Below are 24,392 nucleotides of genomic sequence, written 5' to 3' on the forward strand. Positions count from 1 at the left end.
GCAGCTGCCATACTCTGGCCTCAGTCTGAAAGTGGGAGCCCCTGCAGGTATCAGCTGCCCTGCTGGGTCTAAGGATCTAATTCCTTTACTTCTCAAGACCACTTTTAACCTTCCTTCTCAACTATTCAAACGTTTGATGGCCTTGCCTCTCCCCTGACCAAAAAATGCCAGGGCTGAAAAGGTCCATGTCCACTGTGGCCTGCGGGCCTTGGGTCCCAGGGTCAGCAAGGTAGCTCATGTTCCAGGATTGAGGGGAACAGCCCAGAGGCTAGAGGGAAGAGGCTGAGGACCATGAGCGAGTGTGAGGGTGGAAATCTGTTGGGAGCCCGGGTCTGAGGGGCAGGAAGAGACTGAGGATGCTTGCTGGCAACTGCTCCTAGCAAGGGGCTAAAGGTGGGGACCATGGCCAGCCAAAGGCACAGGTGGGCCCCAAGCAGGCAAAGGATGTATACTGATCCGGCCTCTGCTCTCTGGGGAAGGGATGCGCTCCCTGATATTACAGAGCTTTAAGAGTGTGGAGGAGCAGCTCTGTCCTGGCCCCGCTCTGGTTTTGGTGGCCCAAGTCACAGCTTGGCACCCCTGGGAGGCTCCGAGGACTGCCGCAGGCACGTCTGTTCATGCATGGTCTTCTGTAGGGCCTGGGTCTTCTCCAGATCCACCTGGACATAGTCCACCTTCTTGCCAGACGTGACAGAGCCTATGGATGGCTGAGGGACAGAGGGTGGAAGTGGGAGTGGGAGTGTCTGTGAGTTCCTGGTGAGGAAGGGCAGGCCGAGGAGTGGCCTCTCCCAAACTTTCTCAGGGGGAAAGGAACCTCTGCCTCCTGCTCTCAGGGCTTTAAAGCCTCAGCTCCAGGCTAACCTCTCCTCCTGCTGGATGCCATAGCCCTGGCCAGCACTTCTCATCTCCCGCCTCGCAGGAAGAGCCAGGCCCTTCTCTGGCCCAAGGATTGGCCAAGGCCTTCCCCTCTAAACACTCAACCATGGCAGGAAATTTCCCAGGTGTCAACAAGCACCAGCCTAGGCCTTTCCAGGAGTGCCCTCAGTGAGCCCTATCTCCCCAAGGGGGGCAATGCACAGAGATGGAGCTCTCCACCCTGCTGTCTAGACAGGCTGGCTACATGTGCTTTCTCAGGAGGTTTTCCTGGGCCCAGAAGTTCCTTCTGAGGCCCCCCGCATCAATGGCCGGGCTCTGGAACCCTCCCACACAGTGAGTTCTCCTCAGAGAAGAGTATGGCCCGGAGCCAGGTTGCCAGTCCTGGGTCTCTCCTGATTTATTCCACAACCTCCACAGATCAGGTCTCCACACAGTCATCTCTCTCTACAGGGAGTTGGGGCAGGCTGATGAAGGCACCACGCTGAGAGGGAAGGAACAGGAGCCCCGAGATCCAGATCAGAGCACCACTAAGCATAAGAGCCAGGCACCGGGCTGGGAGTGGCGGCCCAGCAGCCTGGTGCTGCTGGTGCTGAAGGGCCTGGCCCCACAGTCTCTCCCCCAGGGCCCAAGGGATCTGCCCAACCCCAGCTCCACCCCAGGCACCTTGCTCAGCTGGAAGTCCAGGGCCACATAGTGGATGTTATCAGTGCTCCTCGGCGGGGCTGAACTGCTGGTGCCACCGGAAACAGGAAAGGCAGATGCCAGGTTCTGCTGTCACAAGGAGGAAAATCCTGCAAATGAGTTTAGGACACAGACAGACCCAGCACCCCGTGGAACACACCTGTGGGCATAGCTACGAGCCCACTGGGTCCTACTCTGAGCCATGCACTGGGGAACTCTCTGCTCATTCAAACCCTCTCAGCAGTCCTGTGAGCCAGGTGTTACTACTGTGCCTCTCCTTCACACACTGGATGCTGCACCCGGTCAGTCATCTGAAACTCCCACCCATGGCCCAGAGTGGGCACATCCTATGAAGCAGCTGCCTCCCCCTCCAGCTCCCAGAGATCGGCAGTGCCCATGGCACTGCATGGAGCCTGCTCCCTTGGCAGCTCTCCAGGAGACACGCGGGGTCCCACAGCCTCCTCTCTAGAAGGCTGCCACCTTGCTGGGACATTCCTGAAGTCTGGCTCTGGTGAGAAAAGAGGGCGCCCTGGGCTCTGGGTTTTGGCTGCTTTGCTGGCTCATCCTTCCGGTATCTATGCAGCAACTATCAAGTGCTGGTCACGATGCCCTCTTCAGTGCCAATCTAAGGGGTATCCTGTGTTCCACCTGCATCTCCACGTCTCTCACAGCCCTCACCAGGGTGAGGCGTGTACATGTGTGTCTCCCCATGGCCAAGCAGACACCTCCAACTCTGCCTCTTACAGGGCAGGGCACCACCTACCTGTATAACCGTCATGAGGGCGAAGTGGGCTGCCTCTGCTCTTCAAGTTCCAGCCTTCCTTGAGGGGAGACCATCATCTTCCTAACCTAATGATTGCCTGATACACCTGTGCTCAAGAAGCGCTTGCAACAGGAGACCAAATCACACCTGACTGGGCTGGGGTGAGTCAGCTGAGGTAGCTAAGCTGGGAAGCGGGGACATGAGTGTGGGTCCCAGGGGACTCTGATAGGAGCCTTACAGTGACCCCCAAGGACTCACCAGGAAAATATACCTCTCTCCACTGTCTTCTGAGTCTGTGTTGGTGATGCTCTGTGTGGAGATGGGGTGTTGGGAGGAGCTGGAGTCAAAGGTGTGGCTGTGGTGGGAAGAAGGCAAGGAGTACATCCTGAGTGGGGCTCAGGGCTGCTGTCAGGGCTCCAGCCTCCAGCTGGGCCCTGACTTCAAGCATCCAGGCCTCACACTGTTACCACATCAAGCACTGATAGGGGCAGGGATCATTATTCCCCCTTTACAGATGAGAAGGCTGTCACGCCTCCTGAGATGGAGACAGGATCAGCTGTGTCCACATCAACATCAGCATCCAGTTATCCTGACCACAAGCCAATGACCATCCCACTCACTCCTCCACCGGCCCGGTCCCAAGCTCCTGTTTCCACTGACAGACACTCACCTGGTCCCAGACCAGGGCTCTGTGACAGGTGGCTTGAAGGAGAGCTCATTGATGACCCTGTTGTTTCTCAGGTTGGGCGGTGTCGCGTTTGCTGGAGCAGGAAAAGAACCTTCAGTCATCAGCCAGTGATGACACCACACCCATGTCCACTTTGCTACAAGGCCCAGGTGTGCTTAGAAAGGCCCACCCCGTCCACCCAGTCCACCCAGCTGTGTGCGGGGGACTGAGGCTTGGCAAGGCTCTATCAGCTGGGTCATGCCGAAGGGCCTTAGAGTTCTGTTCTCAGATTCCAGATCATATGCTCCTCCCACTGTATCTATGGCCACTGTATTTTCAGAATCCAAAATGGGGACTCGTAGTCTAATAGATTTTTCTGCCTAAATTTGACTTGATATAAAAAACAGACACAATGTTTGAAATGGATTTAGTCCCCATGCCTGCCCCTGCTTGCCTTGGACAGGGCTGTGTAGCCCACCGTGGAAGCAGATAGACACCATGAGGTGCTGAGGCTCCAGTGCCACTCGCTAGGTCTGGTTCCCTGTGGCCAGACCCACAGGACTGATCCCCACCCCGTTATCCCACTCCTTCCTTGAACCCCGTGCTGGGCCAAGGCCACAAGGTGAGGTCATGGCAGCCTGGAACCTGAACTCTAGCTCTTCTTCCTGGTCTACACGTGGAGGGCACAGACCAAACTTCACTGGACACCTGCTGTGAGCCAGGGCCACTGTCCCAGACACTTTCCTTCCAAACAAACCCGGGAAGTAGGAGTTACTATCACCATTTCACAGAGAAGAAAACTGAGGCTCAGAGAATTTACATGACTTGCCAAAGTCAGACGTTCCACATCCAGGATCCACCTGACCCCTAAGCGAATGCAGAGTCCCTGGACATTGTCAAGAGACAGAATGGGGAAAAACTTACCTTTCTGGTTAGGCTTGAGGCTGCGGTTGACAGGGGGCAGCTGGACCTCATGTCCCTGGCTGAGGTCTTGGTGCATAGAAAGCTCTGTGAGTGGGGAGCCGAGCAGGTCAAAGCGAACAAGACATGAGCCCACGGGGTTGCAGACACCCTGGGAATCATCACCTGCTCGCTCCACAGCCAGCAGGGCAGGGGAGCCTGGGTCCATAGGCACACAGCTGTCCTCAGAAGCAATGCTGTCTGATAGGCCCACAAGCGTTTTTCCTGGCTAGGAAGGGGAAAGTGAAAGAAACACAGCTATCACCAGCAAGAACAAGATAGGAATAAGAATTTCTAGACAAGGCCAAAAAGAGTCATGACTGGGCGTTTTGAAGGAAACTCTTGATCACCTTGGCTGGGGGCTGCTGTCTTCAGCAGCCACCACTGGCCCAGACAGAAGTGCTCCAGCCAGGAACCCCATGCATGGGGCCCCACTGGGCAGCCTCAGGGGTCAGACTTTGGAGCAGCTTCCATGACACAGTCACATGTAAAAGTGGAAGGGTTTTCAGTTCTTACAGGTCCTGGGAGGTCAAGGAGCACAGGCAAAGAGAGCAAGAGGAGAGAGTGTGGCAACTGGTAGTGCATCTTGTGGAATGGGGTGTGGATCACTTAATTAAGGTCGGAGTAAATGCCTGGATGGTCCATTTAAAGGGAGCAGGAAGAAAGTGGTGAGCCCAGTCTGCTGGCTGGGGGAGGTGAGTCTAAGTTCCTATCTCTGGCCACTGACTGAAGCCACATGGGTGTGGTGTAGAACTGGAAACTACCAGGGTGACTAAGTCCTCTGCCTCTGGTCTGAGAAAGTTAAACCTCCATTCAATGTGGGTGCCAAGGCAGCATACAATTATAAGCCTTCACTACATGGGGAGGGCTACACTTTGAAGCTATCAGAGTGACCTTGGAAAGACCCTGAAATCAAAGTAGAGGCAAGAAAAAAATGAGATGTCTGGGCCCTTCTAGCTCTGAGGATCCCCTGGGATCCAACTACAATTTGTGACAAATCTATGGGATAAAATATCTTTAGTGGCTGGGTCCACTCTGGTTTCTGGATGCTGGACCCAGGCAGAAGGCAGCACAGGCCATGCACCATGCAGGTGTAGCTCAGCACCCAATGTCCACTTGGGTTTCTGGATACCAGACCCAGGCAGAAGGCAGCACAGGCCGTGCACCATGCAGGTGTGGCCTCAAGACCCACCATCGACCTCAAGTCCTGACTTGGCACTGGCAGGTCAGCATCTCAGGCCCTGATCAAGGCAAGGATCATATCAGATGTCTTAGCCCTGGAAGGTGAGGTATGGGGCGAGGTGCACTTCCCCAGACAAGGAGATTCCTCTCCCCCAATGGCTGTGATTAGCAGACAAGGTATCAGGGAGGTATAGGGAGCCTGGAGCTCACTCGGGCTCCTGGGTGACCACCAAGCTGCAGGCAGAGCTGCCACAGAGTTGTGCAATGCAGCAGACCTAGGTACAGCCTTCCTCCAGCTCCTGCCCCACCTGCCCTCTGCCGTGGTTACCTAATTCCCACCATCTTTGTAAGGAGCCTGATGCTAGGCCTTGTTGCTTATCTGACACCTTGGAGAACTGTGGTTACCTTTTCCAGGTGGCAGCCTGGAATCCATCCACCTCACCTGACTCTGAGTACTACCCTTGCCTTGAGGCTCACACAGAAGCACCCCTGCTCCAGAGGGTCTCCTGGATAAGGTTGCTGAATCAGATCACCCACCACCCCAGCAGCCTGTCCCCTCTGTCTACCCATACCAAAGGCTCACAGAGAAGCACTCCTGCTCCAGGGAACCTCATGGGTGAGAGCATCTGCTTAGAGCACCCAGAACCCCAGCATTCTGCACCCTCTGCTACCCACAGGGCTGGTAAGCCTTGTGATCCCATCTACTTAAGTACTCACTTTCTTCCAGACCTGGATACCTGTATCTCACTTATCCAAAAACTGAACCTATGGTTCTGAACTGAGGCAAGAACCTAGGCAGGCCCCTAGGAAGGAGATGCTGTCACCCTTTGGGGGATGTGCTTTTAGTTCCATGGAGTGTGACCTTTACCTCCCTGAGCCAGTCTGGGGACCCCTGGTTAAGCCATACTCACCAGGAAAGAACTGACTCCCTCATGCGCAGACTCATCAGGCTGGCTGGCATTCCCTCCACCATGCTGGGGGTACTTGCTGGAGGAAGCTATGACAGAAAAAGGAGATCCACATGTATCACAGCTGATCCGTGTGTTGATGCCTCCCACGCCCTCCCCAGTGCTGCTCAGGGTCTCACTGATGCTCCGGAGGACATGACTCTGAACCCCAAATGACAAGGCGTTACCTCTAACGCATCCCTGCTCCCTACCACAACTCCTCCTGGACTTCCAGTTCCAGCTCCAGTGTCACCCACAGAGTGTCCCTCCTGGACGCCTGCCCTCAGGACACACCTCTCCTTCAACTCCTACAGCACCTACCACCCATCCCTTTCACCCACCTGCCACCTCCAGGAATAGTAAAGAGTGCTTGTACTGACTTCTGCATGTCAGTTTCATTTTATTTTATATATAAATGTGGGCTGTGAACAGCAAACATGTTTTATATATACCTCTATCATTTCAATTTCACAGCACAAGAGCCTTGCTCAAATTGCTGAAACACTGAAAAGACTGCAAAGGACTGTAACCCAGGATCCAGGACCTCAGGGTGAGGCTCATCTTTGCCACTTACAACTTTCAACCCTGAATAAGCCTAAGTACCGTGGGCCTCATATAAAATGGAGAAAACAAGGCTTTGCCCCACCAGACTCTCTCATAACAGGAAGAATAAACAAATGCTTTGCAAGGTATAAGAATGGATGCAAAAGGAAAGGAGTTACTATTGATCAATTTTTTTTTCATTGAGGAGAGGAGGTCATATGCAGATATAAAATACTCTCAGCGGGAAACAAATGACAAAAGAATCTAGGTATTTCAAATACAAGTTTAGACTTCAAACAAAAAGATCCAAGTATAGGCTGGAAAATATTTTGAAGATCTCACTTTGTTTCAACAGTCTGTTAGTCCACACTGGTTTGGCTCTAGTTTTGGACTGAACTCCTAAATTTCTGTTTTAAGTTTTTACTTGGATTTAAACATACATACATTATGATGATTTAGAATTCCAAACCCATAATGTGCTGTACTGTAACTAGGAATGTTCTGTCTCCCTTAGTGGAGGCCGAGTCTGCCACAGTCTTGCCACTGGGTGTCTATTAACAGCCTCCAGTGCTGGGGAACCCAGCAGTCAAGGTCCAGGCAGGAGATGAACTTGACTATCAGTGACCTGAGTGGCTCCCAAGTCTCCCTTGGCCATGGGAGACCAAGGACTAGCTAACCACTGAGAACCCGGTGCCACCTCCCCTCTCCCTCTGGGTCTCAGTGAGGGCTCGTACTGACCTGGGCGACATCGGCTGTTGTCTCTTGCAGGAAGGGTATTCCGCCTGGGGATGGCAGCGGCAACAGACCACCTGCTACTTTCACTGACTGAAGGTCTCTGCTGAGGGCTGCCCCACTGACATGCTTCTGCCTGACTTGCCTTGGGCAGGGGAAGGGAGGCTATGGGCCCAGGAGTGGCCACTGCCGTGGCACAGAGGTTCTTGTCTAACGTGACTGTCCTAGGAATCTGGTGCACTGAGAGTGGGGTAGCTGGAACACCACTATTGTTCACCAGGTGGCCCCCAAACTCATGGCACAGGGTGCTTCTGGGTACCTTGAAGGGGTACACACCCTCGTTATCCGCCTCAGAGCCTGTGAAGCTGCCTCTGGTGTGGCCATGGGAGGCCAGGCTCCAGGGGATTGTGTGGGTGCTGCCTTTGAATTCTGTATTGTGCTGGCTCAGCTTGGAAAGGCTATGGAAGCCATGGATGCGACCGCTGACCCCATCAACACTGTATCCACTGTGCTGGGCAAGATTTTGCATGGCTGTGCTTCTCCTCATGAGGAATGGGGCCCCAGAATCCTGGGAGAAGCTGGCACTCCTAAGAGAGAGAAAGAAGGGAAAGGGCAGGGATGAGAGGAGGCCAGGACTGCCCCAGGGTGGCAGGCGGGGAAGTTCACAGCCCCATGTAGTGAGATGATATGGAGAAAACACAGGAAGAGGAATTGGGCAGACCTGAGGTTTGTCTAGTTTGGGAGTTTACTACCTTGTGGCCTTGAGCATTTTCCCTTTCTGAATTAGTTTCTCCATCTGTAAAATGGTGATTAGAAACTCATTTTGCAGGTTGCTTAGAAATCAGACTCTAGTATATCTAGAGTCTAATTCAATCAAGGCAACACCTTATTCCTCTCCCCCAATGGCTGTGATTAGCAGGGTGGTCAGTTTCACACCCACAAAACAGACAGCAGCAACCCAGGTACACTGGCTACTGGTTCCCTGCTGTGAGCATCACAGAATGTGCATATCTGAATGCCCAGGCTGAGAGACAGTGGGGAGAGCTTTGAAGTGGGTGGCAGGAAGCAGCAAGCAAGTCACCTCATCTCTGAGTCTCAGTGTTCCCCTGTAAAGCAAACCAGCTCATGGGTGTCAATAGGTAACTTATAAAGTACTATTCAGACATAAGCAACAGATCCATCTTCTACCAGGTTTTATGGTGCTTAGAGAGGCAATTCGTGGGAAAAGTTTCTCTCCCTAGAAACCTAAACATCTATAGAAAAAATGGTTTCCTGTTTGGCAACTCTATTTGGGATAGAAAAAGGTTTGAAGCCAGGCATGGTGGCTCACACCTGTATTCTCAGCACTCTAGGAAGCCCAGACAGGCAGATGGCTTGAGCTCAAGAGTTCGAGACCAGCCTGGACAACATGGTGAAAACCTGTCTCTTCAAAACAAAAAAAAAATTAGCCGGGCATGGTAATGTAGTCCCAGTTACTTGGTTGGGAGGCTGAGGTGGGAGGATGGCTTGAGCCCAGGAGGCCAAGGCTGCAGTGAGCTGAGATCATGCTATTGTACTCCAACTTGGGCAACAGAGCCAGACCCTACCTCAGCAAAAGAAAAAAGAAAAAGTTTTGAATTATTAAAATGTAGGTTTTGGGAGATAAGGCAAGTAGTAAAAAGAGAATCAATGAATGAGGAGGGAGCTGTGTCACATTCCAGCGCTGCCACTGATAAGCTCTGCATGCCTTCCTGATCGCCCCAGACATGACCCAGCGTCACAGTGATTTCCAAGGGTCCATCTGGCTCTGCAGCTCTACAGCCTTCGGCTTTATGACAGTGGTTTTGGAACTGGGTTCTACGTTCTGTGTGGGTGCTCTGGGAAACTGCAGGATGTAGTTCTGAGCAAGTATGGATCTAGGTATTCTTCCTTATCTTTTATATTATTATTCCTCCTAGGATTTAATGTGGGGAAAAAAGTAAGACTGGATCCTTATAGCAGTGGTTCTCAGCCTCTTGATGGCCACAGGCATCTTTGAAAAGCTGAGCAAAAGCTCTTGGGGTGTCTCCCCAGAATGAGGCATGTCTCACACACATGCATATTTGCATGCGGTTTCTAGGGGTCACAGCCCTCTGAGACCAATCCATGGAACTGCCTCACTGGTGTGCTCTCAGCCTATGGGGAGCTGTTCCTTGGGGACGTGGGCCAGAAGCTTAGAAAAATGAAGGGAAACAGGGGTGCAGGCCAGAATGCTTCACAGTCTTCCTCCCTGGGCCTCTGCATTCCTTCTCCCTTTCTATTCCTCTCCACACACAAGACCAAGCCAACAGCACGGGCCTCCATAACTGAACACATGTCTCTAGAGCATGCTGTGCTTCACCAGCAGACAGGAGAGCAGGGGAAGATGCAGGATACTCGTGTTCATATTTGTCTTTGGTGCCTTTCACTTGATCTTTTGGAGTTTCCAGCTCTCTGGTGGATATGCCACCTGGATTTGCTCCTGTGATGTTTGCTCATGCCCCACTTTCCATCTGGGCCAGGCACAGTGGACACAGATGCCACCTGCCCTGTAGGACAGGCATCACAGCAGTGGAGGTGTCATGAAAGCACACCACCACAATCAGGTGGGATGAGCACACGGCTGCAGACAGATCTGGATGAGCCCTCCCTGGTGGTGGTCGAGAGTGCCACGAAAGCCTTCTGCAAAGCCTTCCATCTGAGTGAGCCTGGAAGGATCTGCAGCAGCTGGCCAGACAACAGTTGAGACAAGGGAAAAGCTGTTCCACTTGGAAACAGCAAGATGCAGAACACAGCCTGGCAGTTCAAGGGGCTGCAAGCTGCTCAGGCTGAGAGATGACAGTGGAGGGGCCAGGCCAGCACTGAAGGGATCAAGAGCTTCGGAAGGACGTCAAGGTGGGGATGGGGTGGGGGAAAGCACCTCAGGTGTCCTGCAGTAATCTCACGCATATTCAGAATATGCCCATCATCTTCCTCCTGAAATCTACGTCTCCTGACTGTTCTGTCTTGGGATTGGCACCAGCCTCTCAAGCCCAAAACACTGAAGTTACCCACACTCTCACTCACTCACCAGTCAGCCTTAGTGAGCCCACCCTACTCATTTCCTCCTGATCCTTCCTCTGGACCACAAAAGGTCTCATAACAAGTCTTCCTCACATCTTCCCAGGGCCTCTCCAGCTCTCTCCATCCTGCTATTTACCTTCCTAACCTCCCAGCTTAAACATCTCCACCACTGTCACAGTGCCTTTAGGATGAAAAACCCCCAGCTTTATTCCATCCCATCTTTCCAGTCTTTTCTTCCTAGTTACCCTTCCCACCTAGGATCCACTCAAACCAGACGTCACTGTGTCCCCAGCGTGCTCCTCTCAGTGACACTTCTGGGCTTTGTCCTGTTGTCAGCTGTCCCTGGATGGCTTCTGAGTCCCTCTGGCAAGCTCCTACTACATTTACCCTTCAAACTCAGCTCAAAAGGCACATTTTTAAAAGCCTCTCTTAGATCCTCTACCTCCAAGCATAACCAATCACCTGCATAACTGTTCTTGGAGCAGCAGCAAATTGCTATCTGAGTCACACTCCATTGTTACTTATTTCCTCGACCAGACTATAGTTTCCCTGAGGAAGGAAACCCTGTCTTATTCATCTTTCTTTCCTCAGCACCCAGTTTAGTGCTTGTCACATAGTAAATAATGAATAAATGTTTGCTGAAGGAACAAGCAAATGAATGAAAAAGTAAATAAAGAAAAGTGGGGGGTGGAGCCAAGATGGCCGAATAGGAACAGCTCTGGTCTACAGCTCCCAGCATGAGTGACACAGAAGATGGGTGATTTCTGCATTTCCATCTGAGGTACCGGGTTCATCTCACTAGGGAGTGCCAAACAGTGGGTGCAGGACAGTCAGTGCAGCGCACCGTGAGTGAGCCGAAGCAGGGCGAGGCATTGCTTCACTCAGGAAGCACAAGGGGCCAGGGAGTTCCCTTTCCTAGTCAAAGAAAGGGGTAACAGACGGCACCTGGAAAATCGGGTCACTCCCACCCTAATACTGCGCTTTTCCAACAGGCTTGGAAAACGGCACACCAGGAGATTGTGTCCCACACCTGGCTCGGAGGGTCCTATGTCCACTAAGTCTCGTTGACTGCTAGCACAGCAGTTTGAGATCAAACTGCAAGGTGGCAGCGAGGCTGGGGGAGGGGCACCTGCCATTGCCCAGGCTTCCTTAGGTAAACAAAGCAGCCAGGAAGCTCAAACTGGGTGGAGCCCACCACAGCTCGAGGGGGCCTGCCTGCCTCTGTAGGCTCCACCTCTGGGGGCAGGGCACAGACAAACAGAAAGACAGCAGGAACCTCTGCAGACTTAAATGCCCCTGTCTGACAGCTTTGAAGAGAGTAGTGGTTCTCCCAGCACGCAGCTAGAGATCTCAGAACGGGCAGACTGCCTCCTACAGTGGGTCCCTGACCCCCGAGCAGCCTAACTGGGAGGCACCCCCCAGTAGGGACAGACTGACACCACACTCGGCCGGGTACTCCTCTGAGACAAAACTTCCAGAGGAATGATCAGACAGCTGAATGTGCGCTCTCACGAAAATCTGCTGTTCTGAAGCCACCGCTGCTGACACCCAGCAAAACAGGGTCTGGAGTGGACCTCTAGCAAACTCCAACAGACCTGCAGCTGAGGGTCCTGTCTGTTAGAAGGAAAACTAACAAACAGAAAGGACACCCACACCAAAAATCCATCTGTACATCACCATCATCAAAGACCAAAAGTAGAAAAACCTACAAAGATCGGGAGAAAACAGAGCAGAAAAACTGGAAACTCTAAAAAGCAGAGCACCTCTCCTCCTCCAAAGGAACACAGTTCCTCACCAGCAACAGAACAAAGCTGGACGGAGAATGACTTTGACAAGTTGAGAGAAGAAGGCTTCAGACGATCAAAATACTCCGAGCTACGGGAGGAAATTCAAACCAATGGCAAAGAAGTTAAAAACTTTGAAAAAAAAATAGATGAATGTATAACTAAGATAACCAATGCAGAGAAGGGCTTAAAGGAGCTGATGGAGCTGAAAGCCAAGTTTCGAGAACTACATGAAGATTGCAGAAGCCTCGGTGGCCGATGCGATCAACTGGAAGAAAGGGTATCAGCGATGGAAGATGAAATGAATGAAATGAAGCAAGAAGGGAAGTTTAGAGAAAAAAGAATAAAAAGAAATGAACAAAGCCTCCAAGAAATATAGGACAATGTGAAAAGACCAAACCTATGTCTGATTGGTGTACCTGAAAGTGACGGGGAGAATGGAACCAAGTGGGAAAACACTCTGCAAGATATTATCCAGGAGAAGTTCCCCAATCTAGCAAGGCAGGCCAACATTCAGATTCAGAAAATACAGAGAATGCCACAAAGATACTCCTCGAGAAGAGCAACTCCAAGACACATAATTGTCAGATTCACCAAAGTTGAAATGAAGGAAAAAATGTTAAGGGCAGCCAGAGAGAAAGGTCGGGTTACCCACAAAGGGAAGCCCATCAGACTAACAGCGGATCTCTTGGCAGAAACTCTACAAGCCAGAAGAGAGTGCGGGCCGATATTCAACATTCTTAAAGAAAAGAATTTTCAACCCAGAATTTCATATGCAGCCAAACTAAGCTTCATAAGTGAAGGAAACATAAAATGCTTTGCAGACAAGCAAATGCTGAGTGATTTTGTCACCACCAGGCCTGCCCTAAAAGAGCTCCTGAAGGAAGCACTAAACATGGAAAGGAACAACCGGTACCAGCCACTGCAAAAACATGCCAAATTGTAAAGACCATCGAGGCTAGGAAGAAAGTGCATCAACTAAGAGCAAAATAACCAACTAACATCATAATGACAGGAGCAAATTCACACATAACAATATTAACTTTAAATGTAAATGGGCTAAATGCTCCAATTAAAAGACACAGACTGGCAAATTGGATAAGGAGTCAAGACCCATCAGTGTGCTGTATTCAGGAAACCCATCTCACGTGCAGAGACACACATAGAATCAAAATAAAGGGATGGAGGAAGATATACCAAGCAAATGGAAAACAAAAAAAGGCAGGGGTTGCAGTCCTAGTCTCTGATAAAATAGACCTTAAACCAACAAAGATCAAAAGAGACAAAGAAAGCCATTACATAATGGTAAAGGGATCAATTCAACAAGAAGAGCTAACTATCCTAAATATAAATGCACCCAACACAGGAGCACCCAGATTCATAAAGCAAGTCCTGAGTGACCTACAAAGGGACTTAAACTCCCACACAATAATAATGGGAGATTTCGGCACCCCACTGTCAACATTAGACAGATCAACGAGACAGAAAGTTAACAAGGATATCCAGGAAATGAACTCAGCTCTGCACCAAGTGGACCTAATAGACATCTACAGAACTCTCCACCCCAAATCAACAGAATATACATTTTTTTCAGCACCACACCACACCTATTCCAAAATTGACCACATAGTTGGAAGTAAAGCTCTCCTCAGCAAATGTAAAAGAACAGAAATTATAACAAACTGTCTCTCAGACCACAGTGCAATCAAACTAGAACTCAGGATTAAGAAACTCACTCAAAACCACTCAACTACATGGAAACTGAACAACCTGCTCCTGAATGACTACTGGGTACATAATGAAATGAAGGCAGAAATAAAGATGTTCTTTGAAACCAACAAGAACAAAGACACAATATACCAGAATCTCTGGGACACATTCAAAGCAGTGTGTAGAGGGAAATTTATAGCACTAAATTCCCATAAGAGAAAGCAGGAAAGATCCAGAATTGACCCCCAAACTCCACAATTAAAAGAACTAGAAAAGCAAGAGCAAACACATTCAAAAGCTAGCAGAAGGCAAGAAATAACTAAAATCAGAGAAGAACTGAGGGAAATAGAGACACAAAAAACCCTTCAAAAAATTAATGAATCCAGGAGCTGGTTTTTTGAAAAGATCAACAAAATTGATAGATCACTAGCAAGACTAATAAAGAAGAAAAGAGAGAAGAATCAAATAGATGCAATAAAAATGATAAGGGGGATATCACCACTGATCCCACAGAAATACAATCTACCATCAGAGAATACTACAAACACCTCTACACAAATAAACTAGAAGATCTAGAAGAAATGGATAAATTCCTTGACAAATACACCCTCCCAAGACTAAACCAGGAAGAAGTTGAATCTCTGAATAGACAAATAACAGGCTCTGAAATTGTGGCAATAATCAATAGCTTACCAACTAAAAAGAGTCCAGGACCTGATGGATTCACAGCCAAATTCTTTCAGAGGTACAAGGAGGAACTGGTACCATTCCTTCTGAAACTATTCCAATCAACAGAAAAAGAGGGAATCCTCCCTAAATCATTTTATGAGGCCAGCATCATCCTGATACCAAAGCCTGGCAGAGACACAAGCAAAAAACAGAATTTCAGACCAATATCCTTGATGAACTTTGATGCAAAAATCCTCAATAAAATACTGGCAAACCGAATCCAGCAGCACATCAAAAAGCTTATCCACCATGATCAAAATGGGCTTCATCCCTGGGATGCAAGGCTAGTTCAACATATGCAAATCAATAAGTGTAATCCAGCATATAAACAGAATCAAAGACAAAAACCACATGATTATCTCAATAGATGCAGGAAAGGCCTTTAACAAAATTCAACAACCCTTCATGCTAAAAACTCTCAATAAATTAGGTATTGATGGGACATATCTCAAAATCATAAGAGCTATCTATGACAAACTCACAGCCAATATCATACTGAATGGACAAAAACTGGAAGCATTCCCTTTGAAAACTGGCACAAGACAGGGATGCCCTCTCTCACCACTCCTATTCAACATAGTGCTGGAAGTTCTGGCCAGGGCAATCAGGCAGAAGAAGGAAATAAAGGGTATTCAATTAGGAAAAGAGGAAGTCAAATTGTCCCTGTTCGCAGATGACATGATTGTATATCTAGAAAATCCCATTGTCTCAGCCCCAAATCTCCTTAAGCTGATAAGCAACTTCAGCAAAGTCTCAGGATACAAAATCAACGTACAAAAATCACAAGCATTCTTGTACACCAATAACAGACAGAGAGCCCAATTATGAGTGAACTCCCATTCACAATTGCTTCAAAGAGAATAAAATACCTAGGAATCCAACTTACAAGGGATGGGAAGGACCTCTTCAAGGAGAACTACAAACCACTGCTCAATGAAATAAAAGAGGATACAAACAAATAGAATAACATTCCATGCTCATGGGTAGGAAGAATAAATATTGTGAAAATGGGCATACTGCCAAAGGTAATTTATAGATTCAATGCCATCCCCATCAAGCTACCAATGACTTTCTTCACAGAATTGGAAAAAACTACTTTAAAGTTCATATGGAACCAAAAAAGAGCTCGCATTGCTAAGTCAATCCTAAGCCAAAAGAACAAAGCTAGAGGCATCATGCTACCTGACTTCAAACTATACTACAAGCCTACAGTAACCAAAACAGCGTGGTACTGGTACCAAAACAGACATATAGACCAATGGAACAGAACAGAGCCCTCAGAAATAATGCCGCATATCTACAACTATCTGATCTTTAACAAACCTGACAAAAACAAGAAATGGGGAAAGGATTCCCTATTTAATAAATGGTGCTGGGAAAACTGGCTAGCCAGATATAAAAAGCTGAAACTGGATCCCTTCCTTACACCTTATACAAAAATTAATTCAAGATGGATTAAAGACTTAAATGTTAGACCTAAACCCATAAAAACCCTAGAAGAAAACCTAGGCAATACCATTCAGGACATAGGCATGGGCAAGGACTTCATGTCTAAACACCAAAAGCAATGGCAACAAAAGCCAAAATTGACAAATGGGATCTAATTAAACTAAAGAGCTTCTGCACAGCAAAAGAAACTACCATCAGAGTGAACAGGCAACCTACAGAATGGGAGAACATTTTTGCAACCTACTTATCTGACAAAGGGCTAATATCCAGAATCTACAATGAACTCAAACAAATTTACAAGAAAAAAACAACCCCATCAACAAGTGGGCGAAGGATATGAACAGACACTTCTCAAAAGAAGACATTTATGCAGTCGAAATACACATGAAAAAATGCTCATCATCACTGGCCATTAGAGAAATGCAAATCAAAACCACAATGAGATACCATCTCACACCAGTTAGAATGGCCATCATTAAAAAGTCAGGAAACAACAGGTGCTGGAGAGGATGTGGAGAAATAGGAACACTTTTACACTGTTGGTGGGACTGTAAACTAGTTCAACCATTGTGGAAGTCAGTGTGGTGATTCCTCAGGGATCTAGAACTAGAAATACCATTTGACCCAGACATCCTATTACTGGGTATATACCCAAAGGATTATAAATCATGCTGCTATAAAGACACATGCACACGTATGTTTATTGGGGCACTATTCACAATAGCAAAGACTTGGAACCAACCCAAATGTCCAACAACAATAGACTGGATTAAGAAAATGTGGCACATATACACAATGGAATACTATGCAGCCATAAAATATGATGAGTTCATGTCCTTTGTAGGAACATGGATGACGCTGGAAACCATCATTCTCAGCAAACTATCGCAAGGACAAAAAACCAAACACCGCATGTTCTCACTCATAGGTGGGAATTGAACAATAAGAGCACATGGACACAGGAAGGGGAACATCACACACCATGGACTGTTGTGGGGTGGGGGGAGCGGGGAGGGATAGCATTAGGAGATATACCTCATGCTAAATGACGAATTAATGGGTCCCGCACACCAACATGGCACATGTATACACATGTAACAAACCTGCATGTTGTGCACATGTACCCTAAAACTTAAAGTATAATAATAATAAAATTTAAAAAAAAGAAGACATCCAAATGGCCAACAGGTAAATGAAAAAATTATCAACATCACTAGTCATTAGGAAAATGCAAACCAAAACCACAATGAGATATCATCTCCCCCAGTTAAAATGGCTATTATTGGAAAGATAATAACAAATGCTGGCAAGGGCATGGAGAAATGGGAACGCTCTATGTACTCTTCGTAGGAATGTGAATTAGCACAGCCACTATGGAAAACAGTATGGAGGTTCCTCAAAAAACTAAAACTAGAACTACCATATGATCCAGCAATCTCACTGCTGAGTATATAGCCAACATCTGTATTATCTTGAGGTTCACATCTGTGTCTTCCAATTAGAACTTGTTAAATTCTGCTGGTTCTCTGTAAGCTGAGAAAATGTGAATTACTTCCTGAATGTTGTGCATGTTGTGTTTTGTGTAGACTGTGGGTTGCCATAATTGGGAGAATGTTCATGTTTTGGTTTCTGCAGGAAATCAAGCTGGTTAGGTTGAGACTGCAAGTTCCATCTCTCCTATGTGTGGTAGTTTCAAGCTGTGCTCAGTTCATATAGCTCTGTTACACTGGTTTGGGACTTTCCACAGACGTGTAGCTCAAGGTGAGCATAAGACTTGGGTGGTTTCACGCTCAGAATTAGCAGATCCCTTCTCCAGCTCACTCTGCTCTAGAATCCTTTCCAGCTCCATTGGGCTCTTTTCTGGTTCCTCTACCTGGAAAGATGGAGTTTCCAGGAAAGTTTTAACCACTGGCCCCACTGTGCTGCCTTGTGTGGGCACACCCTGGAGGCAAATCCATGGAAGACAGAAAATTGACCTCTGTGTATTTGCTGCTCTAAGTTTTTCTCCAGTCCACACCCTGCCTCCTTTCATTTACTTCCCAGGGTCTTTGAGTAATTGTACTTTGTATGTGTCCAGAGTTTTACGCTGTGATCTGGGAATGATATCCTGCAGTGGGTCTGCCACCACAGTAGAGCTGGAACTCCTAAGTCCTTTTCCAGAGTCCCTGTATCTCTCCCAAAATCCATCATCTCTTCACCCATTACATACATTTTTTGCCCATAGATTTAAAAAGTTAACATACTTATTTTAAAGTCTTTGTAGGCTAGCTCCAAAATCTGGGTCTATTCTGGTCTGTTTCTATGTACTGAGTTCTCTAAACTCTGGGTCGACTTTTACCATTTACTCATACGGCTAGTAATTTTTCATCGGACACTGAATATCTGGGATCTGTTCTAGGAAAAGCCACGGAAATTGAATCTCAGTTCTTTCAAGAGTCAAAACTGTTCCAGAGTTTTGATTGTTCTTCAGTGCCTTCAAACAGTTGTTTTGTAATGTCTCAGTTTCTAACTGTTCAGTAGGTTTAGTATGATGCAAGCTATGCCACTACCATCAGAAACAATATCATCTTTCAGGACTTAAGAAAGCTTCCTTCCTATTCTCCATCTCCCCTTGGAATTTGGTAAACAGTGTCTGAACTTTTCTGTAGAAACTACCCTGAGATATTGCTCATTGTCTTCTCACTCCCTCATCCCATAAGCGAAAACAAAGAGGACAGCACAGCCTGGCACACGACCATCAAACACTGATCATGTACTGATGCAGACGTACTATATGCCCTGCCTTGTGTCCTCAGAGCATTTTAACACGGAAATCTGTAACACGACCTCCATAACATCCAGAAGATCTTAACACAGAAATCCACTAACATGAGCAGACAGCCCCAAATGCTAGGAGAGAGAACATAAAAAACTGCTGTGTGATTCAAAGAAACCAACTCCTGCTGATAAGACTAACAGGAATTTCACAGAGGAGGAAGGAATGCAGAAAGTGGACCCTCACTGCTCATGCAGGCAGAAGGCAGACACACTTACGTGTCTGTCTCCTTTTGCTTCAGCTGTGTCATGGGAGTGCAGGTGGTGGTGGCTGTTAGTATACCAAGCCTTCTACATAAAGTGTGTCCTGTAGATGAGCTGCACTGATATCCTCAGTCTGTGTCAGCAAGGCAGGACTGTAGGACCCACCCCAGGTTCACTGATGAAAACAAGTATCTCAGCAAGATCCCCAGGTATTCCACGTGCATGTGAAAGTGTGAAGGGCACCAACACGAAGCACTGTGTCTTTTACAAGAATGACAACTGTAAGACCTCAGTTCTCTCTGTCCAGGTATTCATACATGCAGCAGAGGGAAAGGGGCACAGGGAGAACCACAGGTAACATGGACTGGGCATCTGCCACTGTGCACTTCATGTGTGTTCCGTCACCTTACACCCATCAGCCTTTGAGTTAGTCGTTTCCATTCTGAAGATAAGGAAGTTGAAGGTCAAAGAGGTTAAATAAGTGGCCTAAGATTCCAAGAAAAGTGGCAGAACCTGAATTTGAAACCGTATCTGGCTGATGCCAAGCCTGTGCCATGCTTTCCATTGCACTATACTGCCTATCCCTGGTCTGGGACTCGGGAGAGGCAGGGACTGGTGTGGTTCTGCCACTAACTAGTTTAGTGATCTTCGTTAATTCATTCTATCTTTCTAGAACACAGATCTTCATGTATCAGTTGATGAAGGTGGAACTGCTGAAAGTTCACAAAGGAAGGAATCGCATTGCTTCAGGAAAATGGGTGATGGAACTAGCCTTCAGATTGAGTGCTGGAGCCCCTGCTGTGTTACAGAAAAAGGATTAGAAAACCAGGAGTGCATCAAAGTGTGGGGCAAAGAGTTCAGGACAGATGTGAGGACACCTGGGTTCTAGGCCTGCCTCTACCATTTGATAGCTGTGAGCCTCAGGTGCTTCACCTATGAAATGGAGATAAATGATCTTTCTAACTATCTCTCATATGTTTGACTGGTTCAAGTGAGATTATGTATGAAAATACTCTCACATATGTCATGAAGTCATCTATTAACACAGCCATTTATCTGTCTGCCTTCATTTTCACAGCATGATTTAGGTATTTCTAAACTAACAAACCAAGGAATGTGACTGTGATCTGTGTGCCACAGTAGCAACTAAGCACAAGCTCTGGCCAAGCCCATCCCTTCTGCACATTTGCCTGACCTTACACTGGGAATAACAGGTGATAAAACTGGTGCAGGCCCTGCCCCTGTGAGAGAGCCAGTGGTGTCAGAGAAGCAGAGGTCATGGTTCCAGAGCAAGGAGCCCCTTGTAAAACCATCTGTGGTGATGGACATGCTGCCTATCTTTGCTAGTCACTTTGGTGGCTACTGAGCATTTGACTTGTGGCTACTATAACTGAGAAACTGAACTCGAAATTTAATTTAATTTTAATTAGCTTAAATTTAAATAGCCATGACTGCAGCTACTGTGGAGCAGCACAGCTTAGAATTCAACTGAGCTATGGATCTGGTCATCAATCTTAAGGTTTCATAGCTGTCCTCTTAAGGCCAACACATAAACCGACTTTGTTATTTGCAGTTCTGAAACTCTAGCCTCTAATGCTTTTTTCCCCAAAATCAAACAAAATTTTCATGGCATAGTTTTTTCATAATGGTAGGTTTCTTAGGAATCCAATTATCACTTTGTAGCAACACAAAACCAATAAAATGTGAAAGCTACATAAACAAAAAATTAAATTTTGTTATATATGTTTGCTTACCTGGAAAGACACAATATTTTATGTCCTTCTCTTTGAAATTTAAAAAAATCAGGGACTGAATAGGACAAGACCTTGTGGGGGTCACTGCCCCTACTGGCCGTACTGGCCCCCTACCTTGCATGTTCTGCTCCCTGGCTGGCGTGCTGGTGCGAGCAGAGACACCCCCGAGGTGCAGGGATGGGCCAGGTGGGCGGCACACGGTGAGACACCAGGGGCTCAGATGTGGGTTCTCGTTCTTGGGGGAGGTGCTGATGGGAGTGGCTGGGCTCAGCTGGAGAAGAGCAGGGGCCGTGACTGGCTGAGGAAATGTTTCCCAGGGAGCCTGTGAATGAAACAGGAAGGACGGGCATCTTTGTCCTAAAGTGGGCTGCTAGAGGCAGAAACACATGAAGACAGTGGCACTAATCCAGCACCAGCACTCTTCCTCTCACATGCCTGCCCCCTCTGTCCTCCCACAGGAGGGCTGGGGCCTCCTGGCTATCCTGGCTGAGGAGCAGATGGTCTGCCTCTTTCCTACCCTGGAGCAGCCTGGAGGCCTCATAGTGACCTGGGCCCTGACTGCTCCACTCCCAGACGGTGTGGCTCCCCACAGTCCAGGAGTGTGGTCCTGGCCCCCAGGCAAGACAGCCTCTGCAGTGGTGAGTGCCGCCACCTCCCTCCTCCATGGTGGCTCCTCTGTCATGGCCTCCCTCAAAGCTAAGGCTGTCTGGGTGAAGCAAGGCTTGCCAACTGAAGCTGCATTCTTGGAAACCCAGCTTTCCTGCCTGTCCTTCCATGGCATCTCAGACTCTCCTGTGGTGTTGGCAAGGAAGAGAGGTATCATGGACAGGTGGTACTTTGCTGAACCCCAAGCCCAGCACACTGTTCATCTGGCTTGCTCTCCAGGACCTGTCCACACTCCTCAACAGAACCTACAAGGCCTTTCACAGTCCGACCTGTTTCCTGCTTTCCTATACCCACAACCAAGGTATATGGCAGCATCAGCCATCCTGCACACACCGGCCTTTTTCAGGCTTCTTTGCTTTGGCTTATGCTGTTCCTTCTGCCTGGATTTCACTTCTACTCAAACTCACATGCAGACTTTAAGACCCTGCTCAAATATCATATTCTCTCTGAAACTTCCTGGACCGGCTTTCTTCTGGGTGTACAGCACTTGGCCCATGTTCCCGTTATATGCATGATCCCATCATAAGCACTTCCTTGCCCAGTCCATGGGTTTTTGAGAACTGCTACTGATGTTGTTACCTCCACAGCCCAAGCATTTACCCAACAGAAGCCAGGTACATAGATAGTTTTTAGTTTGTGTTTGCAGAATAAATAAAAACGTACTTTCAGCAATCAAAAACCCCAACAGCAAAACTTCTTGTTCAAAAGAAATGAAGGTCTACAGGTGTGATTTCAAATGATGTGATCGCTAAGTGGGGTTATGTTTGGGTGGTGTTGATGGTGGCTTTCTAAGGGTTCTTCAAGTCATATCAGAGGGGGCAGAGTTCTCTTTCTGCCCCCTGATATCTGGCCTATTTCTGGCTGTGCCACCTCATGGCCTGAGGCAGGAACCCTAGCTGGCTAATGCTCCTGAGTGTCTGCCCCTCTCCAGCTGTTTCCAATGCTGGGCAAGACAAGTTCTGCCAGTGAGCAACAGAAACATCTGGCAGGGCTCTGGGAAAGATGGCTCCACTTACAGCTATGTGCACTCCAAGATGAGCTCCCATGCAGGTCTCCTGGTGGGTGGGATGTGTGCCAAAAGAATCAATGGCCTTGTAGCTCCAAAAGACCTGCAAGATGAATGCTCTACCAGTGGAGGAGCAAGGGTCTATGCTAGGGGGCCAAGCAACCACGGTACCAAGGATGAACACAGCTGCTGCCCAGGGAGGGTGCAGTGGGAAGCTCTGCTGAGCCTCTGCTCCTGCCATCTTATTGGATCTGCTTCCTCTGCCTTCAATGGAGCTATTCTTCCGGGTTCTGCTCTAGACCCTCCTCAGCCTCACCCTGACTCTGGATACTGCAGGGTGATCCTGTCCTCCCACAGCCCCCAGGACCGCCTAAGTGATGGCAACTCTAAAATCTGAACCTACAGCTCAGGCCTTTCTGGGGCTCCCTGCTGCAAGGCAGACACCCCACAAGCAGGTGTCCCTGATGCTCCAAGTGAACCCCTCGCATGACTGTGTTCCCTCTCGGTAAGGCACATCAGCATGACTGTCCACTCCACTCTCCAAGCCAGAGCTCAGGCATCACTGTGACTCTTCACTCTTTCTCACCAACCATGTCCTGTCCTTACAGCATTGCTCATGGGAAGCTCTTCCACAGTGCCCTGCATCCTTAAGATGACTCACAAAGCACTCTCTCTCTTTCTAAAACCATATTTCTGTTTATTTTTTCAACCAGTTTCTTGCCAGTAATTCCTCGTGTTTCAAATGGAATTCTCGTAAAATACCAACCTCTCTCTCATCACCCCATACATTCAGCTCAAAACTCAGCGAGGGCAGAGATTTCACCTCTTTTGAAATGGTTTTGTTCTCAGAATCAAGCCCAGTGTGTAACACAAGTATGTGTTGATCAAACAAAGGATGTAGCATAGTAAGGAACTACTCCCCTGGTGACAGTCACTGCTCCTCATCACCCTCCCAATAAAGTCCAGGCTCCTCAGTCTGGTAGGAAAGGCCACTTTTCCACAACCCACTAACCCTGTCCTGTCACCCCATGCATCCTTCATGCCCCCAGTTGTATGTGTGGGCTGTGAGGATGAAAGAGTGACCCACCCTCACCTCCACAGCCCGTCTAGCACTCGGGCAATAGAGTCCTATCCATGACCCAGAGTCCATTTATATGCAGACCTGGGGGTGTATCAGCACCAAGCCATGGCTATAAAACCGGTCAACTCTCTCAAATGGGCTATAGCTCCAGAAACATCCTTTCAAAGCAGTTCTGGCAATAAACGTTGCCTGAAGAGTTCTTAAAATTTCTGATTCAGTAAGTCTGGAGTGGGGTGCAGACTGACTTACAAGAATGAATTACTTACTGATATTCTTACAAGAATGTGCAGGTCTAACAAGTTCCCAGGTGATGCTGATGCTGATGAGCTAAGAATTGTTTTTACATTTTCAAAGGATTGTAACATTTAAAAAAATAGGAATATAAAATAGAGACTATATGTGGCCTTCAAAATCTAAAATATTTACAGGAAGTATCTGCTGAGCCCTGGACCCTTGCTACTCAAAATAAAGCTTTGCTTTTCAATTTTATCTTCCCAAAAAAAGTGGGAAAGAGTGGAGCTTCCAAAAGACACTAATGCCTGGGTCCGCCACTCAAGAGATTCCTAGGTGACTCACTTGGCACAGGTCCTTGGCATCAACATTTTAAAAATGTCCCTCCTTAATTCTGATGTGCAACCAGGTTCAAGAATGGCCAATTTAGACCATACATCTGCCTCAGAAAAAAAAAAAAGCCTGCTCCTCAACCTTCCTGGTGAGTAGAGGATGAGCCTGAACGAATGTGAAGGAGCATTTCTGCAACTTAAAACTCATTTTAAAAAGCTGA

The 24,392-nt window shown here is 48.0% G+C and overlaps 1 protein-coding gene across 1 annotated transcript in view; it reads right to left on the reverse strand.

Annotated features, from left to right (window-relative positions):
* Positions 1-563: 563 nt before the first annotated feature.
* The window catches only part of GAB4 (GRB2 associated binding protein family member 4), a 51,292-nt gene continuing 27,463 nt past the window's right edge, over positions 564-24,392 (reverse strand). Inside the window, 8 exon segments of the mRNA XM_058431854.1 lie at positions 564-707; positions 1,540-1,644; positions 2,579-2,675; positions 2,991-3,081; positions 3,912-4,176; positions 6,041-6,126; positions 7,688-7,938; positions 20,970-21,177. Of these exon segments, the coding sequence (XP_058287837.1) occupies positions 564-707; positions 1,540-1,644; positions 2,579-2,675; positions 2,991-3,081; positions 3,912-4,176; positions 6,041-6,126; positions 7,688-7,938; positions 20,970-21,177 (1,247 nt within the window).

The sequence above is a fragment of the Hylobates moloch genome, unplaced genomic scaffold (assembly GCF_009828535.3).
Source record: "Hylobates moloch isolate HMO894 unplaced genomic scaffold, HMol_V3 SCAFFOLD_19, whole genome shotgun sequence".
NCBI classification, from domain to species: domain Eukaryota; kingdom Metazoa; phylum Chordata; class Mammalia; order Primates; family Hylobatidae; genus Hylobates; species Hylobates moloch.